This window comes from Balaenoptera acutorostrata, chromosome 2 (genome assembly GCF_949987535.1).
Source record: "Balaenoptera acutorostrata chromosome 2, mBalAcu1.1, whole genome shotgun sequence".
Classification (NCBI taxonomy): Eukaryota; Metazoa; Chordata; class Mammalia; order Artiodactyla; family Balaenopteridae; genus Balaenoptera; species Balaenoptera acutorostrata.
This window is the reverse complement of record NC_080065.1, coordinates 59,171,748-59,199,441: the sequence shown is the minus strand read 5'-3', so window position 1 is coordinate 59,199,441 and position 27,694 is coordinate 59,171,748. Positions and strand designations below refer to the sequence as shown.

The following is a 27,694-nucleotide window of genomic DNA, read 5'->3' as shown; positions in this document are numbered from 1 at the left end:
AAAAGAAATGAAAACATATGTCCATACAGAAACTTGTACACAAATGTTTATAGCAGCATTATTTATAATGGCCAAAAGATGGAAACAACCTATATGTCCATGAACAGATGAATGAATAAAGGAAATGTAGTATATTCATATGGAATATGATTTGACCACAAAGAGGAATGAAGTACTGATACATGCTACAACATGAATGAACCTTGAAAACACTAGGCTAAGTGAAAGAAACCAGGCACAAAGGACCATACTGTGTGTATATCTCCAGAATAGAGAAATCTATAGAGACAAAAAGTAGATCACTGGTTGCCTAGGCCTGGGGAAGGCTGGAAGGAAATGGGGGAACAACTGCCACTGGGCATAAGACTTCTTTCTGAGGTGATGAAAATGTTCTAAATTTGACTGTGCATATAGCTGTAAATACACTAAAAGCCACTGAATTATATACTTTAAATGGATGAATTGTATAGTGTATGAATTGTATCTTAATAAAACTGTTTTTGAAAAAGTTGTAAGTCTTCATTTACAAAAACAAGATAAATACCAACTAAATAAGGAAGAGTGCCAAGCAAAAGGCAACTAAATATGTTTTCAATAATTTACATTTAGTATATATTTACTGCATCAGAATTTTAACATAAGTCTATGAAGATACTGAGCTATTCCCACACACAGGAATCTATGCTTTTCAAGTTAAATATAAAATCTATGAATTATTCACTAGTTTCTACCATTCATACTTAACAGCTCCTAGAAATAATAGAATAATTTCTATCATACTAGTTAAGAACCATCTGTAAACCTAAAGCTTTCAAAATAAACTTAGTCTTTTGAAAGTAAACAAAGAATTAAAGACAAAACATTAAAATGGATGCTTACAATTGATAATGCATTCAAATTTTCTTCTTGTTTCATTTCCTGAGTAGTCAAATCTATGTTTGATGAGAGCTGATGTTCAACAACAGCTATGCATCCTACATCTGGGATATTCATGGGTATTTCAAGCTGTCAAAATGAAAAGTTTCATTAATTCATTTTTGCATACTATCACAGAAAAACAAAATGAATCATAAAATAAAATATTAAACTGAAGAAATAATTCACATTTATACATGATTTAAAAAACTGAAATATAGTAATTCTTAAACTGATTGACATCAACTTGGCAAAAGTGAAACACTTAATGTTTTTGAGGGGTCTGTGATTCTTACAAACAGTAAGCAAAACTTCCAGAGCTAAACTACTTAGTACCTAGCATTTCATTTTCCATTATCCCCAATTTGTCCCTACTTTCCCACAGTTTCTCTCATCAGTCTGTCAACATTTATGAAATGCTTCCTAAAAACTAGAGGGCTACAGGTACAAGAATACAAAGCTCAGTAAGACAAGTCGGTCCCTGCCCACAAGGAACACACAATCTAAGAAAAACAGACATGTAATCAACTATACACTGTTCCAAGTGCTATCATACAGATGAGTTGAAAGCACTTAAAAAGATTTATCACACACATGACCCACCAAGGCAATTACCCTCTCCCACAACCCCAAAACCTGTATGATTCTTGATGGCGATGAATGGCCATGTAAAATAACGAGTCCACTAACATTTACTCTTCATTTAGCAGGCTTATTTCAAAGATCCTTACAGTCTGGGGGTTAAAAAGACTAAGATTTATCTCCTAGACTATAAAGAAGGGAGTCTGGTTCCTATTCCCTTATTAACAGAGAGATGAGTATAAAAGACTGTGATTCAGTAGAAACTGAGCAGTCAAGTTTGAAAATCTACCTTTGAGACATTTATTATGGTAACACCTATGTGTTCTGTGTCTGTCTGCTCAGATGCAATTAGAGAAAAATCTTTGCTAATATCCTATAGGCCTGGGATGAATTTTAAAAGTTCAAGTGATTTGAAAAGACAAAATATTTTCTGAAAAGCTGGGATTGGGGGGATAATGGGAATATTCTAGGTAACTGAAAGTTGGTTCTGTAAGCACTACACAGTTTCAAAGCTTTATTTTTTTAACAGCTTTATCTAGATATAATTTACATTCCATACAATTCACCCATTTAAATTGTATAATTCAATGTTTTTTTGGTGATGGAAGCACAGATATGTGCAACCATCAACATAGTTACTTTTAGAACATTTTCATCACTTCAAAAAAGAAACCCTATACCGACTCCTTTAACTCCTCATCTCCAAATCCCTAAGCAACCATTGATCTACTTGCTGTCTCTATAGATTTTCTTATTTTGGACATTTCACATGAATGGAATCATATAATATGTGATTTTTTGATAACTGGTTTCTTTCACTTAGCATAATGTTTTCAAGGTTTCAAGGTTCATGCTGAAGTATATATCAATATTTTAGATCCCTTTATGATTTAATAATATGCCATTGCATTTCAACGCTTTTTAAAGGGGACTTTTTCTAACATATAAACAAATTTCCCTGCCTTCGTAAACTGGCCATTAAGAATACAATTTAAGCTTTCCTTGCTCTATTATTATAATCAATGCTATTTAAGAAGGCATTCTGTGGGGCTTCCCTGGTGGCACAGTGGTTAAGAATCCGCTTGCCAATGCAGGGGATACTGGTTCAAGCCCTGGTCCAGGAAGATCCCACATGCCGCGGAGCCACTAAGCCCGTGCGCCACAACTACTGAGCCTGTGCTCTAGGGTCCGTGTGCCACAACTACTGAGGCCATGTGCCACAGCTACTGAAGCCCCTGTGCCTAGAGCCCATGCTCCACAACAAGAGAAGCCACCGCAATGAGAAGCCTGCGCACCGCAACAAAGACTAGCTCCCGCTCGCCGCAACTAGAGAAACCCGCGTGCAGCAACGAAGACCCAACGCAGCCTAAATAAATAAATAAAATAAATTTTAAAAAAAAAGGCATTCTGTATTAATTCAGGGATATATCCTAGAACCTGATTTTCAGAAGTTAATTTCTAATATTAGTTTTCACGAGCAATTTGCCTTTCACCCAAAGAAATTGTAAAATACAAAACATATAGCTAAATGAATTTTCATGCAGTGGTAACCAGCCATCCTTGCACAAAATTAACTTTCCTTTTACCTTTTCTTGGTTTCAACCAAAATTTAAATTCATTATTTTTACTTTGAACTTTAATTACAAGAAACCACTTTACATCATTTTTATTTAGCTTCAACCATTCCAACTAACTTTATAACATTTAGCATGGTATTATTAACAATGAATAAAAAAAGGTGAGTTTGGAATTTCATTTGTAATTCAAATGGCTTTTGAATCTACCATGAATACAAAACTGATTCAGATATGATGCTCTATAAGCAAAATAAGTTACTAAAAATGGAGGCAGAACAGAAAACTTTGAAGTTACAAAGTTAGACCAAGAGGCAAAAGAGTAAGGAGCTTTCATAATAAAGTAAGTTGAAGTAATATGTTCCTCTACCTCACATCCATTAGGATGGCTACTATCAAAAAAAAAACAAAAAACAGAAAAAACAAGTGTTGGTAAGGATGTGGAGACATTGGAACCCTTGTACACTATTGATAGGATGGTAGAATGAGGCAGCTGCTATGGAAAACAGTATGGGGGTGGCTCAAAAAATTAAACATCGATTTACAATTTACCATATTATCCAGCATTTCCACTTGCAGAATTGACAGCAGGGATTAGAAGAGATATTTTTATACCCATGTACATAGCAGTGTTCTTCATAATAGCCAAAAGGTGGAAGCAACCCAACTGTCCACTGACAGAAGAATAAACAAAATGGGGTACTGTATATACTGAATGGAATATTATTTAGCCCTTAAAAAGGACATCCTGGACTTCCCTGGTGGCACAGTGGTTAAGAATCTGCCTCCCAATGCAGGGGACACGGGTTCAATCCCTGGTCTGGGAAGATTCCACATGCCGCAGAGCAACTAAGCCCATGCACCACAACTACTGAGCCTGCGCTCTAGAGCCCGCGCACCACAACTACTGAGCCCGTGCACTACAACTACTGAAGCCCGCGCGCCTAGAGTCCACGCACCACAACTGAGCACATGTGCTGCAACTATTGAAGCCTGCACACCTAGAGCCCATGCTCCACAACGAGAGAAGCCACCACAATGAGAAGCCCGTGCACTGCAACAAGAGTAGCCCCCTGCTCACTGCAACTAGAGAAAGCCCGTGTGCAGTAACGAAGACCCAATGCAGCCAAAAAAAAAAAAAAAAAAGGACATCCTGACATATGCTACAGTATAGATGAACCTTGAAAGCATTATGCTAAGTGAAATAAACCAGTCACAAAAAGGACAAACACTGTATGATTCCACTTACATGAGGGACCTAGAGTAAGTGGTTGCCACAGGCTAGAGAGGAGGGAATAATCAGAATTATTGTTTAATAGGTACAGAGTTGTAGTTTTTCAAGATGAAAAAAAGTTCTGTGGATGGATGCACTTAATGCCACTGAACTGTAGGCTTTAAAATGGCTAAGACGGTAAATTTTATGTTACCTGTAATTTACCACAATTAAAAAAAGAGAGAGGGCTTCCCTGGTGGCACAGTGGTTAAGAATCCACCTGCCAGTGCAGGGGACGCAGGTTCAAGACCTGATCCAGGAAGATTCCACATGCCGAGGAGCAACTGGGCCTGTGTGCAACAACTACTGAGCCTGCGCACCTAGAGCCCGTGCTCCACAACAAGAGAAGCCACCGCAATGAGAAACCCACGCACTGCAATGAAGACCCAACGCAGCCAAAAATAAACAAAATAAATAAATTCATTAAAAAAAAAGAGAGAGGGCTTCCCTGGTGGCGCAGTGGTTGAGAATCTGCCTGCTAGTGCAGGGGACACGGGTTCGAGCCCTGGTCTGGGAAGATCCCACATGCCACGGAGCAGCTGGGCCCGTGAGCCACAATTGCTGAGCCTGCGCGTCTGGAGCCTGTGCCCCGCAACGGGAGGGGCCGCGATGGAGAAAGGCCCGCGCACCGCGATGAAGAGCGGTCCCCGCACCGCGATGAAGAGTGGCCCCCGCTTGCCGCAACTGGAGAAAGCCCTCGCACGAACCGAAGACCCAATACAGACAAAAATAAATAAATTAATTAATTAAAAAGAAAATCCTTAAAAAAAAAAAAAAAAAGAGAGAGAGAGAAAGAGAAAGAAATATGACCCTTCTACCTTCTCTACCAACCAGAGCTTAACTTGAGCTTACCACAAAGAGTTAATAGAAAACATCTGCCAAGTTTTTTGTTTTTTTTTTTTAATTAACCAGAAAGGAGATTAAGTAGCCCCCAGATACAAGTGAAATTAGATTTCTCTCAGTATTGTTATACTGATTACCTTGTGCTGGGCCTGGGTTGCAGGGGCTGAGTAAACACAGGAGATCACACAAGCCTATTTCTACTGATTTCCTAGGCTATGCAGCAGGCCCCAAACAAATTACTCTAATAATCTTCAAATCCTAATAATCACTAAGAGAAGAGATAATGATCCACTAAAAGCAAAAAACAAGTAAGATAAAGTTCCAAGGATTCAAAATTCAAACTACCTCTTCCATGGTTTCCTCAATCTGAGCAGAAACCGGTTCAGGAGATCTGAGACCAACAGGTACAAACACTGGAGCTTTGTTTACTTCTTCAGGAGCAAGATGATAGCTTTCTTCTTCATAGTCAGACTCAAAGTCTTCCGCATCATCTTCGTCTTCTTCCTGGGAAGCTCGAAGAGTCACCAGCACAGGCTTAGAAGCTCTAGGTTCCTTCTTAGAGGTCTTACTCCGAATTCGTTTTGATCCACGCCCTTTGGGGACGTTTGGTTTAATCTTTCGACGCATTCTCCTTTCACTACGATCTATCTTACATTCAGAGGCAGAAGAGAGAGCTGTTCTTCGATCCACAGCAATTTTAGAATAATGTGATTCTTTTAACAGCTGTGGAGAGCTGGAGGTTTAATCAAAACAGCAACATAGTCATTACATGCACAAGGATAATTTTAATGAAAACCCAACTTATAAAGTGAAATCTCAATTCAAGCCATTAATATAAAATGCCCACCACCCATTCTATCAAACACTAATGCTATGACGAGAATGAACGGAATTTACTGTTAGGATTTAGTTTCTCACTCAAAGTTAAATATTAGTTATCTACCTACAAATTTTTCACAGTAAGTTTTTAAATCTGAGCCATTTTTCCCCCTTGCTATTTAAGTGGTGATGAAATACAACACTGGAAATTATTAGAAGAAAATGGGATCAAGAACACTGGACCAATAAATACAGAATATGAGACCAAAAAATGATACGGTTTATCCTATTGGGTAAACAGATTAGGTCAAAAGAAAAAAGCAGAATGAGGAAATCCAACAGAACAACATTTTTTAGAACTTAGGGTCCCTTCCACTTTCCTTGAAAACTGTGGAAGAAAGGTACCCTTCACTTGTGTTTGTGACTCCAATTCGAATCAGCACCCTAGTTATTTAGGTAATATGTACTACTCTTTCGTCAGGCTTCTGCTCATGTCTAATATACTCAAACTCAACAACCAGAAATTTTAAATGTAGGAAAGAAAAATCTTTCTGAGAAGATCATAAAAAAAGGAAATTTTAGTAAATAAAAATCAAAAGTGGGAAAGAAACAGACCTGCCAATAAAAAACAACCAATACTTCTGTTAACAAACCATCTTTTTACTCTATCAATAAGTTAGAGTAGGACATCCATTAAGAATAAGTTACTTGTATTTACTATTCTGAAAATACTTGTTAAATAAAACTTTACCTTGCTGGTTTACTGACATACTGCTCTTCGACAACTGAACACATAGAATTATCGCCTACGGTTTTCTCTCCAACACTTCCTGATGGTCCAACTTCTGATTGAGCATCTTTTTTTGCCAAACCAATCTCCTTGGAACCTAGAGAACCTTTTCTTGCTGAAATCTCCAGAGATGTCAGAAACTCAGCTTTTCCCTTAAATTTAAGAAGAAACAACTAATATTACCATGGAAACAATCTGTATGGTAATTTGGTTTGGTAGTTTGGCCTAAAGCGCTAAGCTTACACACATATACACAAGTGATTGGTCTCTAAACTTTCATAATATTGGAAAGTCAACAAATTTTCATGAAAATAGTTATAGTACAAAAGGCAAAACTATTTTTTTAATGTTCTCCTTCATGATATTGATAAAATAGAGCCCACTAATAAATTATTTTTTTCACACTTACTTTTTGAAGAAGCTGGGTGTCAGAATCTCCATGCTGCAGCAAGTTATCTTCTGGCTTCCTTGCCTTACTCTGATCTGCTCTGTCTTTTTCTATGTCTGATTCCTCTTTCTTACCTTGTGCTCTTCCCAAATTTGGCTTAGCCTTTTGGAATTGCCTTCTTAACATTTGTGGTGGACTAGGAACATACGTTTTATGTTCATGTCTAGAATGAAAAACAAATCATGTTGAAGAACAAAAATCAGAATTCTTGAAGTATCTGCTGTTAAACAATTTTGGGGCACAAACCAATCCTATGTCCGAAGGACTATATATAAATAGTCTATAAAACTAAACATATAAAATGAAACCACACATGCTGATATGAAAGAAAGAACATAGAAGCTTTTATAACTTCCATTTTCTATATAGCCTGGGGAATACTTTCACAATAATATTTAATCTTTTTTTTACTTTCATTCATTGATTCTGGTGTGTCGTTGTATGCTACTTTAAGCAATTTTCAGAGAAATAACTAGATACAAAACAAAAATGCCAGTAGTTGAAGATGGACTTCATAATGACACTTTTAAACAAATGCTTCAACTGGGCTCTGAAGCATGAACAAATATACAATGATCACAACAACCCTGGTCCTTCTGGTTCAAGAGCAGGCTTGAAAGCTAGAGTCTGTTCTCCTACCACATGCCTGTCACTTCATAGAAAAGGGTTTATTGACAGCCAGTGTCATAAGGATCTCAATATAACCCATTTGTATCTGCCAAATCAGAGAAAGACAAGGTTTTAACATTCAATACAGTAGCCATAGATCCCAAGGCAACACAAACAGCTTCCTTAAGGTTTCCTGGAAAATATTTAATAACTGGCAAGGATCTGAATTAGCTAGTTTAAAACTAATATAAATTTGGATACTTATAAAGAAAAACTAGGTCTGTAAGTATCGATCATAAGTTCTCTGAAAGATCTGTATTAAAGACTAATCTTAAGTAATATTTGTAATAAATTACCTACAAGAGAAAGTAGTTAGTTACATTTCTAAATGTTCCAATCCTGCTAAGTTCTTCCAGCAGTGAAATACCAAGGAAGTTCACAGGAAGTTCTAACAAAGTAATGATGCTGGTTAATACATTCCAGCGTAGGCTAATGTATTTGGGAAAACGTGTTATATTTAACTTAAGTATAAGCTACTTACAATCAAGTGTGATTCTACAAAGGTACTTAAGAATAAAGTATATATATATATATATATATATATATATATATATATATATATATATATATATATAAGCTCAATGTGCTACTGGGGTTAAAAGCGGGTAAGAAACTGAATAAGCTAACTTAAAATTATACAGAATATATACTCTGAAGAAAGTATCAGTCATGATAAAGCTAAAAGCTTGAACAAACTTCATAAACAGAAAAGATTTTAAAAAGAGGGGTGGGTGGGTAATGGGTTTCTATACAGGAAATTTGAAAGTTAGATCTTGCTCATTAAAAATGCAAAGGCTGAGCATAAAATCTCTTGAAACATGTGAAGTTTCTTTCAGGAAGCTCTGCCTATAAACTATAGGAATTTGCTAGTCTTAAAGTCATAAATCCTGAAAACTTAAGTTTAAAAACTAAACTGCCAATGTTACTTTGAGCAAGCCATTTAAATCCTCTAGATCCATACAGTCAATTATAAATGAAGGCATTAGGAAAGGCTGACCTCAAAGGTCACTGGTCTTTAAAGGCTCATTTAGAGTAAAACTCAAAATCCTTACAATGGTCCTACATAATCTGCGCTTCTCCCCACTCAGGCTTTACCTTTCATATATCTACTACTCTTCCCCTCTTCCCCTGTTTCACACTGGCCCCCTCTGCTGTTCAGCAGATTTAAACTATTCTAGCTTCATAATTACTTTTTTCTTTCATAAAACTTACTAAATGTGAAATTACATAAAATCGATTATTCAAATATCCAACCTTTATCTTTGAAAAGTTTTATGCTTTTCTGATTAAAAGCAAACTTACCTCGTCTTTTCATCTGAAACATTTACTTTGTTAACATGAAGGTTTTCTAAAAGAACGTGACTCTGGTTTTCATACATTCTGCCTTCTGAAACTTTGGAGGATACAACTTCAATTTCCGTTGCAATTTGAGAATTTGGCTGAAATGCAAAACTATATTAGTTTTTTTTTTTTTTTTAACAACAGAACACACCTCCTAAAATATTGTAATCATTAAGAAAGGTATTTAGGGACTTCCCTGGTGGCACAGTAGTTAAGAATCTGCCTGCCAATGAAGGAGACATGGGTTCGATCCCTGGTCCAGGAAGATCCCACATGCCGCGGAGCAACTAAGCCCATGTGCCACAACTACTGAGTCTGCGCTCTACAGCCTGCAAGCCACAACTACTGAGCCCGCAAGCCACAACTACTGAGCCCGTGTGCCACAACTACTGAAGCCCATGCACCTAGAGCCCATGCCCCACAACAAGAGAAGCAACCGCAATGAGAAGCCCGCCCACAACAACAAAGAGTAGCCCCTGCTCGCGCAACTAAAGAAAGTCCGTGTGCAACAACGAAGACCCAATGCAGCGATAAATAAATTAATTAATTAATAATAGTAAAAAAGAAACGTATTTAGTTTTTTAAAATGAAGTCTCAAACTTGAGTATGCAATGTTCATGTTTTGCTGCCCAAAACAAAATTGCCTATGTACAGAGAAAGTTTCAAAGATTACTGCAGTAATATGTTCACATAATGCTTTAAAAACTACAATAACCATCTGTTGTGAACCTCCCTCCCAAAAAGTTCAATGTGTTTTTTTTTAATTTGGGGGGGGGGTTCAAATAAGGATTATAATCACTTTATTTTAAATGTAGATTTTTTCCCTTGGTAGAGAAAAGGACAGAAAAACAAGATCTGTTGAAATGGGCATAAAACTACTTAGATTTGTTTCTAATATCAAAAGATCCATCAGTAAGAGATTGGTTAAACTGTCATTCCAAATAGCAGAATGTTACACTGCAGTTAAAAATGATGTATCTCCATATTTCATGACATGGAAAGCCACTTAATATAGTAAGTGAAAAACAGTAAGTCACAAAATAACATGATTACAATGATTTTATTATTTAAATTTACATGAGTATGCACACATGCATGCATGGAGATATATCCGGTAAGATATGTCAAAAGGTTTTCAGTGGTTACCTCAGAGTGGTGAGACTAGGGGTAATTATTATATTATTTTGTATTGATTGAACATTTTCACAATGAATAGGTTCATTAGTTAGGAAAAAAAAATTTATTTTCATTAAAAAAAAAAATCCACAATGGTAAATCTGAAACAAAACTAGACACGTTATGTATGAAGTAGAATATCAGATGCCTATATTCTAAGCCAAGTCTGAGCTACCATTTGATATTTTAATATGCATTAAAAGGCTTGATTTAATTACATAGCAATAACTCACCACAGTCAGGAATTTCTTAGTTTCATCTTTTTGTAGTGTCCTTTCTTCCTTAACTGTTTCTTTGGCTTCACTTTTTTCTATTACTTGCCTCTGTCCAACCTTTCTTAAGTTTGGACTGGGTCTCTGAAGTCGGCCCCTTCCTGGTGGAGCAGTTTGGATAACGCTTTCCTTCATTTCTTGTTCGCAAGTGTTTATATGATAAGTCCTAGAAAAGGGGACAGGAGAAAAGAGAGAAAGCTTGATTGTAAAAAGATGAAAACTACTATAAAAATATAAAATTTGAATCTAATAAACTCTGTAAAACTGTTTTGTACATTAAAGGAAAATTAAATTACATTCTCATTATATCTCATTTTACAAAAAAATAGTTATTTCAATTCTCAAAAGGTACTGAACTTATATGAGGTACCTACAATATTCAAATTCATGGTAATAGAAAGCACAATGGTGGCTGCCAGGGACTGGAGGTAGGGGAATGGGAAGTTATTGTTTAATGGGGACAGAGTTTCAGTTTGGGAAGAAGAATGTTCTGGAGATGAATGGTGGTAATGGTGTCCAACGATGTGAATGTACTTAATGCCATTGGACTGTACACTTAAAAATGGTTAAAATAGTAAATTTTATGTTATATGTATCTTACTACAATTTTTAAAAAGGTAATGAATACATACCCTATATACATATACTTTTTTTTTTTTTTTAAAGGATTTTCTTTTATTTATTTATTTATTTATTTATTTGTTTATTATTTTTGTCTGTATTGGGTCTTCGGTTCGTGCGAGGGCTTTCTCCAGTTGCGGCAAGCGGGGGCCACTCTTCATCGCGGTGCGGGGACCGCTCTTCATCGCGGTGCGCGGGCCTTTCTCTATCGCGGCCCCTCCCGTTGCGGGGCACAGGCTCCAGACGCGCAGGCTCAGCAATTGTGGCTCACGGGCCCAGTTGCTCCGTGGCATGTGGGATCTTCCCAGACCAGGGCTCGAACCCGTGTCCCCTGCATTAGCAGGCAGATTCTCAACCACTGCGCCACCAGGGAAGCCCTACATATACTTTTAAATGCATTGCTTTGTATAAGATCTTAAGCAGCTAACAGTGAATATAAGCAGGCAAGTGTTAAAAGGTGTTGAACTCAACCTGATTTTGTATTTTAGGCCATATGAATAAAAATAAACCAAGTATTCTTGATACTCACTTTCAAAATACATTAACACATTTCTTAAAAAAAGAAATGAAGAACTATTTGAAATAATTCTCCTATTTTAGATTTTTAATAAAACTATCACTGCTTACCCCATAGAGACAACTAATTCCTTTTCCTGGGCTTGTGTAGACTGAGACTCCTTTATAGGTTCACAAGAACTCGAAGGGGAAAGGTCCTTTTCAGTCTGTACACATGGTAATATCACAGCCTCCTCTTGACTGTGATCTGATTTGTCTTTTTCTGTTGATGTCATTAGGGAAGCCACATCCTAGAAGGTAGATTAAAAAAAAAAAATTTCATCGAGGGTTGGTAAAAGTATAGGGAAATAGAAACTTTAAAAAACTGTTAGAAAAATAAACTGATACAGTCTTTGTAGACAACAGGTCAATATCTATCAAGAATTTTTATTTCCAGCAATTCTACTTCTAGAAATATATCTTATAAAAACACTCAAATAACTATCTAGAAAATTATACACAAGGATATTTATTACAGCAATATAATAGCCCCCCCAAAAAAGGAAAGAAAAAGAAAAGGAAAAACAAAAAATTGGAAACAAGACAAATCAGTAGGGAACTAAATAAATTATAATTTCTTTACAATGAAACAGTACAGAGTCATTTAAAAGAAGTTTAATTTCTATATACTGATCCAAAAAGATGTTCATGGACTTCCCTGGTGGTGCAGTGGTTAAGAATCCGCCTGCCAATGCAGGGGACACAGGTTCGAGCCCTAGTCCGGGAAGATCCCACATGCTGCGGAGCAACTAAGCTTGTGCGCCACAACTACTGAGCCCACAACTACTGAAGCCCATGCGCCTAGAGCCCATGCTCTGCAACAAGAGAAGCCACCGCAATAAGCCCGTGCACCGCAACGAAGAGTAGCCTCCGCTCGCCACGACTAGAGAAAGCCCGTGTGCATCAACGAACACCCAGCACAGCCATAAATAAATTATTTAAAAAAAAAAAAAAGATGTTCACAATACTGTGTTAAGTGAAAAAAAATCAGAAGGCAGGATATGATGCCATTTTTGTAAAACAATGAAAATAAATACCCGCACATTTTATTATTTATATAAATAAGTATCTATACAGAAAAGTTTAGGTAGACATATTTAAAATTGCTAACTTGGGAGGGAGAGATGGACTAACTTGGGAGAGAAAGATGGAACATTATAAAGGACTCTAACTTTTTAGATGATATATTTTTCCCAATTTGCAATTTTTTTTTTTTTTTTTAATTTATGGCTGTGTTGGGTCTTCGTTTCTGTGCGAGGGCTTTCTCTAGTTGTGGCAAGCGGGGGCCACTCTTCATCACGGTGCGCTGGCCTCTCACTATCGCGGCCTCTCTTGTTGCGGAGCACAGGCTCCAGACGCGCAGGCTCAGTAATTGTGGCTCATGCGCCACCAGGGAAGGCTTGCAATTTTTATAATCATTTAAAATAATCAATAAAAAGTGATTTTGGGTACTTCCCTGGCGGTCCAGTGGTTAAGACTCTGCGCTTGGGCCTTACCTGTGGGCACAGTGGTTAAGAATCTGCCTGCCAATGCAGGGGACACGGGTTCAATCCCTGGTCCAGGAAAATCCCACATGCCGCAGAGCAACTAAGCCCGTGCACCACAACTACTGAGCCCGCATGCCACAACTACTGAAGCCCGTGCACCTAGAGCCCGTGCTCCGCAACAAGAGAAGCCACCGCAGTGAGAAGCCCATGCACCGCAACGAAGAGTAGCCCCTGCTCACCGCAACTAGAGAAAGCTCACACGCAGCAACGAAGACCCAACACAGCCAAAAAATAAATAAAATTAAAAAAAAAAAAAAAAGACTCTGTGCTTCCACCACAGGGGGCACAAGTTCAATCCCTGGTCAGGGAACTAAGATCCCACATGCCACATGGCATGGCCAAAAAATAAATTAATTAAATTAAATTAAATTAAAATAAATAAATAAATGAAAGTGGTGGTTTTTTTGTTTTTGTTTTTGTTTTTGTTTCTTTTGGCCATGCCTCACAGCTTGTGGGATTTTAGTTCCCCAACCAGGATTGAACCCGGGCCCTCGGCAGTGAAAGTGCAGAGTCCTAACCACTGGACCACCAGGGAATTCCCATGATTTATCCTTTTTAAACATACGATTAGGAGGAAAAAGTACAAATGTTCAAGCACAGTAAGAACTGAGCTAACATGTAAAAGAAGAATTTTAATTCAAAAAAGTACTTCATATGTTTAGAACGCTCAACTTATGAGTGTTAACGTTTCATTTCAAGGTTTTTGATGCTGTATCACACATCTTAATCTCTTATAGACCAAGTTAATCAAGTAAATAAAATAATCTCCTTTAACTCATATCAAGCTTTTAACTTTTTATTTCACCTTCACAACAGAGGGAAATAAAGATGGACTCTCATTCTCATTTTTCCTGTGAAGAAACTAGTTGCATCATTTGGCTATGGTCACATAATGAATAAAGGTCAGAACTTGAACTGGAGCCTGGGCCTCTTAAAATCCTTCCCATGACACATTTGCCCACCATCAGAGATTCAAGATTCTTACACAAACCACATGGAACAATGAGGTACATTAAGTACAGCACCAATATCACACACAGCAAAAATTACATAAGGAAATATTTGCGAATTTTTAATTCCAAGTGTTTTACTTCAGTAATTATAATAACTAAACCAGAAAACCTCCATCTTAAATAACACTCACACGTTGAGAAGGGAGACTTCTCGTTTGTTCTCCATTCTGCTGTATCACAACAGTCCCTTTTTTATCAGCTTCCACTTTCTTCCCAGGTGTGTGTTTTTCTGCTTCTATAGTCTCTCTTTTTGAAGCTGCTCTTGCTAAGTTTGGTTTTGGTCTTTTGAATCTACTTCTCACAAAAGGTGCTGGTTTCACTTCAAATGGCTTCTGTTCTTGAGGAAGAGATTTGCTTTTGGAACAAGGATTATCAAGCTTTAGGATGAAATGAAGGGGCAGTGGGAGCAGAGTCTTAGCACAACCTTAGAGACTGGCAGTAAATACTTAATTCTAATTCTTAACAGGAAAACAAATCGGACTATTTGGTAGATCCTGAAAAACATGAGTGGTACAATCCAGGTATAAGCCTAGGAATTATATCATCTTCGCACAAAGAAAATACAGGTTTGTCACACCTGTACTGACTTAAAAGTATGTGTTGTACACAATTTTGTATGTTAGTAATTCTTACAATCTACTGTCAGAAGGACCTCAAATCTCTCCTTGTCTTCCCCAAACCAGCTTAAAATTTTCAACACTATGCTATAGATGATATGTCTTAAAACCTTATTTAGTTTAACATAATCTGCAAATATAACTTTATATGCTTTCTCTTTACAAGCACACAGACCTATATACTTGTACCTTAAATTAATATCTGAAAACTGCTCTGGAACATCTGGAGATCGCATCCTCTGGTCTTCTATTTTATCAAGCTCAGAAGTCTGTGAAGAAATGTTCAAGTGACTCAACTGACTTGATATTTCCTTTTCAGAATTTCTTTTTTCTTCTACAGATACATGCACCACGGATTGTACTTCACTGCTAATGTCCTGGAAATAAATCAGCACACATATAAAATATTCCTTAAGCATGTCATACATTTCAAACAAAAGCCTATATTCTTCACACTGTTTTTAAAAATGCAGAAGTTTGGGGGTTTTTAATTTGTAAGTAAAATAAAATTTAATTTACAAATGCTAAAACACAGAATTTGGAAAACTCTTCTTTCTATATTGCATATTATTATATGTTTTTTCCAAACTACAAATGCCATTACCTATCCAAAAAAAAGTTAGAAAACTGGAAAATGTTAGAATAGCTTCAACTTCAATTAACTGGAAACTTTTAATAAGATGAACTTTTAAAAGTGGAGTGAAGCGGGGTGGGACAGGAAATAAAGAGAAAAACTGATACAGATATGGTCAAAAGAAATAATTCCAGTGTATGTTCATACTAGAATTAGCACAAATTCAGTCCAATCTCTTATATTCCTTTTATCTAAGAGCAACTTTAAACTGACATTAAGAACAGTAACTTTTCCACAATTATAAAATTTTTTCAATTATTAAAAAAAAAAAAGAATATATAATTTCTTTAAGGTCCTGAAACACAGAATTTAGGACTGGGAAAGACATTATGCTTTTAGAGACATTAAATGTTGTTGGACTTAAGGGCAATAACCCTGGAATTATTTTGATTTGTTTTTCTCTGAAAAAGTATTCAAAAAAATATTTTTTAAAGGACAGAAAAATACATACTTTAATATTTAGTGAAGGCACAGCACTGCAGTCACCACTACCCCTCTGCAATGAATCTGTCTCAGTTTGTCTTGAGGTCCCAGTCTCCTCTGGTTCATTTTCCCTTAGAGAAATGTCTATTTTTCCAGTTTTTTCCAAATCTGCCACCTTTTCCTCAGAAGCACTGATCTCTTCTGATCCGCTTTTCCTCAAGGAAATTTCTCTTCCAGTTTCTTTCAAATCTGCCTCTGTTTCCTCAATGGCAGTCATCTTTCCTGATACCTTCTCCATCAGGGAAATGTCTCTTTTTCCAGTTTCTTCCAAATCAATCTCCCTTTCCCCTGTGGCACTGGTCCCCACTAGTACATTTTCCCTTGGGGAAATTTCTATTCCAATTTTGTTCAAATCTGTCTCCATTTCATCATCTATAGTTTTGAGCCCTGAGGTCTTTTCTTGTGTAGGTATTTCTCTTCTTTCAGTTTCTTCTAAATCTGTCTCTACTTCCTCAGTGGCATCAATCACCTCTGGTATCTTCTCCCTCGGGGAAATCTCTCTTCCAGTTTCTTTCAAACCTGTCTTCACTTCACCAATAGTATCGACCTCCTCCGGGGCATTTTCCTGTAGGGATATTTCTCTTCTTTCAGTTTCTTCTAAATCTGTCTCTACTTCCTCAGCAGTATCAATCATCTCTGGTATCTTCTCCCTCGGAGAAATCTCTCTTCCAGTTTCTTTCAAACCTGTCTTCACTTCACCAATAGTATCGACCTCCTCCGGGGCATTTTCCTGTAGGGATATTTCTCTTCCTTCAGTCTCTTCCAAATCTGTCTCTCTTTCCTCAGTGGCATCAGTCACCTTTGTTATCTTCTCCCTTGGGAAAATCTCTCTTCCAGTCTCTCTCAAATCTGTCTCCATTTCCACAGTGACATCAATCATTTCTGGTATTTTCTCCCTGGGAGAGATATCTTTTCTTTCAGTTTCTTTTAAATCTGGCTCCATTTCCTTAGCAGTATTAGCCTCCACAGGCACCTTTTCCCTTGGTGAGGTTTCCAATCTTGCAGTTTCTCTCAAAGTTGCTGTCGTCTCCTCGGAGGCAAGAACTTCCTTTGGTACCTCTTCTTCCTTTGAGAAAATTTCTCTTCTTCCAGTTCTTCTTCCTATATTTGGCTTTGGTTTCTGAAATCGAGTCTTTAGAATTTGAACTTGTTTATTTGCTTTATTATCCTCTTGAATACTATTAAAAAAAAAAAAGACACACAATCAAATTGTAAACTAGACTGCCAACTGAAGAGATATGGTTGAGAAATCACTACTGAAAAACCAGGAACTCTCAAATTAAAAAAAAAAAAAAAAATAACGAAGCACCAGGAATCTCTGGGCAAAATTTAAAAATTAAAGTAGAGAAGAAATTCCATCCTTGGAAATTACAGTAAATTTTTGAAATAATTAAATATATTTATTATATAGAGACATATATGCAGAGAAATCTGTCAATAAGGTCAATTAGAGTAGCAGCTAATCGGGCTTAAATAGTCTCTTTCTAATTGTCATCCACATCAACCTCGGCAAATACTGGCTGAGAAAGACTCTCCGAGTCCTCTACATTGGAGCTAGACCAATTTGTGTCTGCTATTCCTACCTTTTCGCCCCTACTCTCCTTTAGCCAGACATATGTCTTGCTATAAGAGTTAAAGAACTCATTTATATGGCCAGAACTAACCAGGATCTCAAATAGCTGGGTGGAGGTATAATTTGAATAAGGTACAGTCTTATGACTAAAAACTAGGTCTGCCCCTCCTCACTTTTTAAAAACAATTAAAAATGAGATTTCCTGTACAGTCACTTCTCTAAAAGCTTGTGATTTCATAATACAATGTGGGAATGAAAGAAAAAGAGTAAATAAACAACAACGTTTCGCAGTCTGTTGAATGCTACTGGGCACACAACAATCACTATCTTGTATAAGCACCTTGTTCTTCAAAAAAGCAGCAGCATGCTCTGCTTTGTGCTTTATCATAATAATAGAGAGTAAAACCAATAAAAATATACAAATGAATGAAAGAGCACTTAGTGACTGGTTAAGATTTTGACCTCTGAGGCCCTTTTCTTGTGTAGATATTTCTCTTCTTTCAGTTTCTTACATAGCATCTTGAACAGTTCAAAGTGTTTGAGACTGGGGAGGAGGGAAACTGCCTATCGGATATAAACAGGCATATGATTTGATAAAACACAGAATCTTAGAATTGTTTTTATGAATACTGGAGATTCAAAGGCCAGAAAGGCCACTGCCTTTGGAGAGGAAAGTTGTTGATATCAGACTGGATATTAGTTATGAACAATCCAGCACGGTTCTAAAACCCAAAGGCCACCCAGGGAAAACTTGGTTTTCTACTAAGCCACATGAAAATGGAGTCTGGCTTAAACTAAAAAAATACAAACAAAATATCCAAATTGTCAGATATCTGTAATTAATATTTGTATCAGAGATATGCAACAAGTAATGCAGTTGTACAGGCTTCTACCCAGAGTTTGTGTGGCAGAGAAGTAAAATAGGTTGGGGGTGTAGGGAAGGGGTACAAAGGAATAGAGAAAGAAGAGAGGAATAAAGGAATTTTTCTGTCTTCTAATAAAGATCTTTTGAGTAGTTCAGGAAACCTAGCTTTCACTCTCAGGTTAGGTAGTATTTAAACAGGCTCATACAGCTGTAATAAAGTATACAATAGGCCAGACTTTAAATGTAAAGATTGGTAAACTATAAATAATTGTTGAAACTAGATAGTAGGTACATGGGAGTCTGTTATTCTGTTCTCAGTACTTTTGTGCATTGAATATTCCCAAAAGGAAAAAAGTTTTTAAAGCACACTAATAATTCCGTTGATCTGGTTTAATATCCTGCAGAGGGGAAACAACAAATTCAGAGAGCTTTGGCTATGGGAAGTATGAGTTTTACTTAAAATTTACATAAACCTTAAATAAAGGTAATATGTGATCAATCTAATCCCAAAGAAACAAATATTAAGAAAGTAAGTAGCATTTTCACATCTGGATATAAACATGTAATTTACTATGCATGTGAAGTGATAATACTATCCATGTTAACTCAAGGTCTAATTTGCGATGGGTAAATCAATTCATCAAAATACCAATAAGTGAGAAATCAACATGAAGGCAATGACATAAACTGCCTTGAAAGGTGAATTTACACTTGTAAATATTATGTAACTTGATATACAGATAACAAAATCAGTCTGATTTGCTATTTTTAAAAAATGATTAAGAATTTCTAAAACTTTACACATAATTCAAACATTATGTCATTAATAAGATGATGCTTACCTTAGACATTCATTAAGAGCCTTGGGCTCATCTGACTGCACATTTTGAAAAGAAGTATCTTTTTTTTCAGATTGTGATGTGATGTCTTCACAATCAAAATTTTTACATGACTCATCTTCTATTTGTTCAGGAGTCTTAAAAACAAACATATTTTTTAAAAAGTTTTAGGTCTCACAATGTAACACACATTTATAAAAGACTTCATTGAAAATTATGTATAACTTGAGTATAAGGAAAATGGTAAACATTTCAAAATTATAAAATGATATTCAAGGGGCACTCTTTTTTTTGGCGGGGGTGTGGGGTGATGCCACGCTGTGCAGCTTGCGGAATCTTACCCGGGCCCCCTGCAGTGGAAGCACGGAGGGAGTCCTCACCACTGGACCACCAGGGAATTCCCTAGGCGGCACTTTTTAATGTTTGTTCTTTAGATATAGGAAATTTCACAAGCCACACCTTTTACCTCATCTCAAAGCCCCCATTCTTTTCCTCCTAATCAGAAAGCAAGTAACTGCTTCAGTCTGATCTGTTAAAATTATCCCTTGGGGTCTATCTTTCTAAATCTTTTTGATTATTATAATCACATTATAGACCCTGGGAATCATAACAGAAGAAATTCAAATCTCAAATCATGCCAACTCTTACTCTTATCACAAAGACCAGCTATTATGTAAATAATCTAAAATTTATCATCTTTGCTGTTGGAATATTTTAGGAGGGAGCTTTTAACATTTTATTCTGTTTAAGTCAGTATTAAAATTCATATACCTAGCTATATTTTCAGAAGGGAAGTATAATTCAAACACCTGCTGAGTGATGGGGGAAGGCAAGTCCAAACATGAGTAAGGTGAAAGCAGATGATTCATCATATAAATGCTTAAAATCCACAGAGCTGAGAGCTAAGTGCCTTCACAATTAGCAAAGCTGCTGGCTATGAGATTTGGGCATTAAATTTAAAGAACAATATACATAATTGTATACAGTATTGCTGTTTAAAAAGGGGGATGAAAGGAGGCTTATGTATTTGTTTAACAAAAAACTGGAGGGCATCAGAGTACTTACATCTCTATCAATACAGGACTCATTTTCATTCTTTTCTACACTGGCCCCAATTTTTTCCTGTGATGTAACAGTTTCTTTTCTTTCAGCAGCTTTACCTACATTTGGCTTTGGCCTTTGCAATAAGCCCCTCATTAGGCGTGCAGGTCTGAAAGCCTTTAGTTGATCATCTTCCTGCAGACAAATTTTTTCACTCAAACTAGAGTAATTACAAAGAAATAAAATCAATGGTTATTCTGAAGTCACATAATTACTTGTATATCACATACATGCTTGTTTTCAGTATTCTCTTCTCCCAGGTATAAATAAGTAAACCATTTGGAATACAAAATAATTCACAAGTATCCTTAAGAACACCCTCAAAGATACACACCTCTCTATACCTTAACCCTCTAGAACAGACATAGTCCTAAAAGCATGACTATAAAGAAGCATTTTAAAATCAAATTGTTACCACAAAATTGGAAAAATCTATACCTGACAAGCATGGAATACTATTCCCCACTCAGGACACCATTGTGTACATACACCTCCAGGGCACTGGACACAGAATATGGAATAAACATACAGTCCAGAATCCACTGGTTCAGATTTATATTGGAGCAAGGCCTATTCTAGATCTCTACTCCAAGTTAAAGATTCCCCACCGCCCTTTTTTTCTGGTCACGCCGCACGGCACGCGAGATCTTAGTTCCCCAACCAGGGATCAAACTTGTGCCCCAGCAGTAGCAGCACGGAGCACTAACCACTGGACCACTAGGGAATTCCCCTAAATATTCCCTTTGGAAACCCCTTGCTGTAAATAAAATTATCCAGAAACATATATCTTAACCATTAATTTATCTAACAAGACTTTGTTAAAATCTTGTTAGTAAGTTGAGGGAGAAACGTAATTGCTCACCAGTGGATCCATACTATAATTTATTTCTACAATACCAAGCATAAAGAGCATTATTAAAATGTTTCAACAATCCCTACAGTTAAAAATGGACACTAGCTGAAAATAAAATGCAGACATTATTAAGTAGAAAATAAGTCATTACAATCATTCCTAAGAGTTACTATTTTTATTCTATTTCCTAAATACTTACTTAGATGCAGTGTCAGCTTCTGGATTCTCTTTCTCTTTATTCTCCATTCCAGAAATACCAAGTGTATTCATTTTATCCTTTTCCATATGATTCTACGAATTTAATTTTTTATATTTAATCTACTTAACATAAAGTTCAAACTTTGTAATAAATAAATAAATGGAAATTAAAACAATAAAGTTTCACTTTTTTGTACTCCTAATTATTAAAAGAGAGTTGTTAAAATCATAAAGGCAGATGAGAACCTTTTAAACATATAATCTCATACATCACTGATAGAAGCACAAATTGGTATATCCTTTCTGGAAAGCCTTTTGCCAACATGAATCAAGAACTTTAATAATGTTCATACTCTTTGACCCAGTAATATCATTTCTAAGACTCTACTCTAAAAAAATATCTAGACAAAGATTTAAGTACAAGGATGTTCACTGGAACATTATGCAAAACAGCAAACACTGTAAACTGACAAAATATCCAATAATGAATAAACGGTTAAATAAATTCAGTTACACCCATTGATAGAATATTATGAAGTCACTAAAAACCATGTTTTCAAAAGATATTTAATAATATAGAAAAATATTTATGAAATGTTAAAATACCAGAGGATACAAAAGTGAATTAATACTACTACTCAAGAATGTAAAAGAAAAGCTGGAAGGATATAGTCTAAAAGGTTGGTTGCATGTAGATAATAAAATTAACTTTTGTTTTAATTTTTACATGAATCTGTATTTTCCCAATCTTCTAGAATTTAAAAACATCTCATAAGATTATAATAATATAGTTACAGTTATATTATTAAGATAAAAAAGATTTCACATAAGAGGAAAAAAGACTAAAATTTAAAAAATTATTTTAGCAAAAATAAAACATTTTTAATAATATAATGCTGGCAAGGATATAAGGAAACAGGAACATTCATTTAATGCTTAAAGCAATGTAAATAGATTCTTTTTGGTCACGGGGCTTGTGGGATCTTAGTTCCCCAACCAGGGATCGAATCCGGGCCCAGGCAGTAAAAGCGTCCTAACAACTGGACCTCCAGGGAATTCCCAAGATTCCTTTTTTTGACTGTCAGTTTGACAATGCCTAACAAGAGCCAAAAAATATTTAAAATACTTTGGCGCATTAATCCCACCACCTCTGGAAATTTATTCTTTGCCTATTTACAAAATTGTTTGCTTTTATTTACAAGGGTTAAAAAAATGGAAACAACCTAAACATTAGAGAAATGGTTAGGTAAATTAATAATAATGTTAACCTGATGCAGCTATTAAAAAGATCAATTAACTCCAAGAAAGTGTAAATGGATAGTTTCAGAGAAAAAAGTTTTAAATGCTATATATGGCTAAAAACTACAAAAATGTTTACTTCCATAAAAAGAGAAATAAAGTTTATGAAGGACAAACAGAGGAATATTCTGTGTATAGATAAGAGGGTTGTGGTTATAATTTTATTATAGCTGGTTTAAAAAATATTTTGAATAAATACTTTATATAAGTAAACAAAAGACATATTTGTTACTACTAAGGATGTTCGAAATGATATATCCTATATTCTAAAGAAAATGTATACAACATGAGACTAGTAAGACAAATTTAATATTAATGTGTGAAGTTCTCATATCTTGGCTTTACTATTGGTAACATTACTTTGTAATTACAAGTTAAACATTTTTATTCCCAACTATTTAGAAAAAATACTTTATAATTTTAATTTCCATTAAGTCTCTTACTCCATACCTTTTCAACCGAAGTTTCTGTATGTAAACTCTTGTTCTCTGCATCTGTTTTCCCTTGTGAAAGAACTGATTTCTTCCCAACTGCCCTTGATAAATTGGGTTTAGGTCTCTGGAGTCGTCCTCTTGTCATCGGTTTAATACTTTCTGTTTGATCAGTTTCCCTAGAAAATTAACATTATTTAAATTGTACCAACATGCAGGCATATTCAAAAGAAATTCTGGAAAATTCTTTAAAGATCCATTCACAGCTAGAAAAGAACTCCTTTAAGCTTACTTACAATAAACGTAGCAAAGAAGACAGAACAAGAAGAGCAATGAAGGGTAACTAACTTGTTTTATCAGATGTTAAAAATATACTACTTAGCATCAATAATTAAAATATTGTGGTACTAACACACGAATAACAGATAAATGAAACACAAAAGAAAACTGAGATGATGACTCCAAAATACATGATTTTAGTATATAATAAAGTTGGCATTTCAAAATAGAATAAGATGACCACAAAAATAATATATTTTTTTAAATAAATGTTAAATTAACAGTGATGGGAAAACTAGTAATACTGGGGAATAAAATAAAATTAGCTCCATTCCTTGCACTGTACTCACAGTGTATTCTAAATGGATCAAAGATTTAAGTGAAACCATACAGAAAACATGAATGAATTCTTTTGTAACTTTGAGGTGGAGTAAGCCTTTCTAAAACTTGATTAAAAGATCAGGAGCCAATTTAAAAAAAAAAAAAAAAAAAGATCAGGAGCCATAAAAGAAAAAAAAAAAAAAAGGAGAGAGACCTGACAACAAAAAAATCAAAAACTTTTACATGGCCAAAACATATGTCAGAAGTCAAACTACAAACCAAGAAAACATGTTTTACAACTCATATCACAAGGCTAACCTCTCTAAAATGTAAAGACCTCCTACAGAACAATACCAGTAACTCATTAGAAAACTGGAAAAAGGATATGAACTCACAAAAAAACAAAATAAAAATAGGTTTTAAATGTGAATAGATGCTCAGCTTCACTCCCAATAAGAAATGTACAAATTAAAAGTGGAGCGAGCTGGACTTCCCTGGCAGTCCAGTGGTTAAGACGCCACGTTTCCAACGCAGTGGGTGCAGGTTCGATCCCTGGTCAGGGAACTAAGATCCCACATGCCGTGCAGCACGGCCAAAAAAGAAAAAAGAAAAAAAAGATTGAAAAAAAAAAAAAGTAGAGTGAGCAAGCACAAATGTGAAAAGATATTAAGAATCGGAGACTCTATGGGGAATTATATACAGATGTTCATTGTTCTTTTGACTTTTCCTTAGGTTAGAAAATTTTTAAGTAAGCAACTGAAGGGAAAAAAAAAAAAATAGAATTACATACCCCTGTCAAAAAAGGAGGAGTGGGGTATATATACCATACTGTGATATTATTTTATTTTATAATCTATCAAGACCAGCAAAAATCCAAGTTTGATAACACTGTTGGTAGGGAGCCATTTCTTACATTGTTAGTGGGAATATAAACTAGAATAACTCCTATGGAGAGCATTTTGGAAGTATCTATCAAAATCATAAATGTATATATGTACACACACTCACATACAAATGTGTCCTTTGGGCTAGCAATTTCATTTTAGGAACTTTCCCTACAAATACACTGGCACAAAGATGAAAGGATAGAGGTATAAGTTTCCAAGCATTGTTTGTAAAAACAACATATATAGCCATCAACAGGGCACCGATAATATAAACTGTGATTCATCCATACAACAGAACACTATGCAACTATAAAAAGAATAAAGGTCTTTAAGTAAAGATATGAAGATATAAGATAAAAAAATTACAAAATGGTATTATACTATGCTACCATTAGGGTTTTAAAAAGAGTAAAATATATATAAACTTTATGTATTTGTATTAGCTTTAATGTTTTTTTTTCTTTTAAATCTCTTAAAGACTAAGAAATAAATAACACTGGTTACTTGTTAGGGTAAATGGGGACATGACAGGAGGGATACTTCACTCTATACCTTCTCACACTTTTGGACATTTGAACCACAGGAATATATTGCCTATTCCAAAGACTAGTTTAAATTTTTATTTAAAAAAATAAGTTTGATTCTCTGGGACTTCCCTGGTAGCGCAGTGGTTAAGAATCCACCTGCCAATGCAGGGGACACAGGGTCCGAGCCCTGGTCTGGGAAGATCCCACATGCCGCAGAGAAACTAAGCCCGTGCACCACAACTACTGAGCCTGCGCTCTAGAGCCTGCGAGAAACAGCTACTGAGCCCGCGTGCCACAACTACTGAAGCCCACGCACCTAGAGCCCGTGTGCCATAAGAAAGAGTAGCCCCCGCTCGCTGCAACTAGAGAAAGCCTGTGCGCATCAACGAAGACCCAAGGCAGCCAAAAATAAATAAATAAAAATAAATTTAAGAATCATCTTTAAAAAAAAAAAGTTCGATTCTCAATGTGACTATGCTTTACTGAAAATAAGAATTCATAAACTAAACAACTTTTAAGCCCATATGAGGAGCTATGAAGGAGATAAAAAGGAAGTCTGAACTTTTGAGATATCTTTTCAAAGGGAGATTCTTGTGGTGCTTTTATTGTTTTTAGTGAAGATATTAATTTAACCAGTATTTTCATACTAGAAAATATAATACATAATCTCTTTAAAGTCATCAATATCAAAATCTACTACTTTGACAACAGGTATGAAAAATAACTCAAACCAAGTAAAAGTTAAATCTCATAGCAAATATTTAGGCTTCCAAATTATTTTAGAATTTCATCGTAAGTTACCAGTTTGCTATAACTCGTATCACTAAGATAATCTTTCTATAATGAAATATAAAGTGAAAAACCTTAATGTCACTAAGACCACAGTACAATTACATATTAAATGGTCTACAGTCCTCTCCTAATCCCTAAAGGAAGCAACATTATTATCATTTTTTAAATGGTAATAAATTATCAAAATTTTGAAAACAAATTTTAAAATCCTACCATGTAAAATACTTACAGTGCTTTATCTTTTAGGTCACCATTTCCTTCTTCTGTACAACTACTCTCAGCATTATTCACCTCACACAATGCTCTAATCCCACCTTCTGATGAAGGCAAATCTGAAGTCCTTGATTCTGAAGTCTCAGTTGCTACTGATACGGCATCTTGTTGACTACTACGGAAATGAAAATATATCAGGGGAAAAGAACCCTTAGTAATGCACATTTTATACAAATTATTTAAAAGATTTTTAAAAAATATACAAAGCCAAAACTCTGGAAGATGATCCTTCATATCACGGAATAATCAAAATGGATATTTTGGTTTCTCTATGAGCCTCCTTGCACCATGTTATTAAAACACTGTATCTTAGGAGATAGTAACAGTCACAAATGAACAGGGAAAGTGCTCAAGAAGTCACAAAATGAAAAACTCATAACTACATGGGGTTCACAAATCAAATGTATGTGTAAAATCATAGTTTAGGAATCAATGTTTAGGAATTATCTTTCATTAAAATTTTGTATTGGCAGTCTTTGCTTTGCATGGTACTGTGTTACTTACCCAAGAGCCATGGAAATCGAAGACACAGCTGCAACATGCACAAGTTGCAGTTAATGCTGTAGCATGCAAGGAGAGGACTGCTGTATTAGGAAATACTTCAACTAACAATAATATAAATGATGACCATGTACTAACGAGCATTCAGTTTCAACACAAATTCACATTTAGCCATGCTTTGTTTTTTTGTTCTTTTTTTCTACTGGGTGTTTGTCTTTTCCCAGAGCTCTTTTTATATTCTTTTTTGGTTAGATGTTACATATAAAACCTCCCAATCAATAGCTTGCCTTTTACTTTCTTCATGGAGCCTTTTGTCAACAGAAGTATTTAATTTTACTGCAGTTGAATTTATCAATTTCATCCTTTAAAGTTTGTGCTTTTTATGTCTTAAGAAATCCTTAACATCACAAAAATATTTTTCTACATTTTCTCCTAAAAGTTATAAAGATTTACTTTATATATGTAGTCTTTAATCTATGAGGAAGTTAGTGCATAGGGTAAAATAGGGATCTACTATTATCTTTTTCATATCTAAGCACCATTTAATGAATGGTTAATTCAATCTTTCCCACTAATTTCTAATGCTACCACTGCCATCTAAATGATGCCTAAATTTCTCTTCCTAGATTCTACATCCAATTATCCTCTCAATCAATTTGTTTGTCCTTTTCCAGTACCACACTATTTTTTTTTTTTTAGTACCACACTATTTTAATTACTCTAGCTTTAGAATAAGTCTTAATACATTTCCTCTCTAGAGCTGTTTTTCAAAATTGTCTTTAC

The 27,694-nt window shown here is 35.4% G+C and overlaps 1 protein-coding gene across 5 annotated transcripts in view; it reads right to left on the bottom strand.

Moving 5' to 3' along the window:
- BDP1 (B double prime 1, subunit of RNA polymerase III transcription initiation factor IIIB) overlaps positions 1-27,694 on the bottom strand; it is an 88,348-nt gene that overhangs the window by 31,035 nt on the left and 29,619 nt on the right. For 3 of the 5 annotated variants that reach the window (XM_007175951.2, XM_057540100.1, XM_007175952.2), the window contains exons 12-26: positions 26,367-26,525; positions 23,351-23,510; positions 21,603-21,694; positions 20,515-20,710; positions 19,453-19,586; positions 16,141-17,350; positions 15,245-15,432; positions 14,570-14,792; positions 11,951-12,129; positions 10,664-10,868; positions 9,216-9,352; positions 7,206-7,407; positions 6,758-6,948; positions 5,533-5,920; positions 880-1,005 (exon numbers count right to left, since the gene is read on the bottom strand). In XM_007175951.2, coding sequence (XP_007176013.2) covers positions 880-1,005; positions 5,533-5,920; positions 6,758-6,948; positions 7,206-7,407; positions 9,216-9,352; positions 10,664-10,868; positions 11,951-12,129; positions 14,570-14,792; positions 15,245-15,432; positions 16,141-17,350; positions 19,453-19,586; positions 20,515-20,710; positions 21,603-21,694; positions 23,351-23,510; positions 26,367-26,525 — 3,790 coding nt within the window. The remainder of the gene's footprint in view (positions 1-879; positions 1,006-5,532; positions 5,921-6,757; positions 6,949-7,205; positions 7,408-9,215; positions 9,353-10,663; positions 10,869-11,950; positions 12,130-14,569; positions 14,793-15,244; positions 15,433-16,140; positions 17,351-19,452; positions 19,587-20,514; positions 20,711-21,602; positions 21,695-23,350; positions 23,511-26,366; positions 26,526-27,694) is intronic. The other 2 variants (XM_057540102.1, XM_028164942.2) reach the window with 2 other exon arrangements.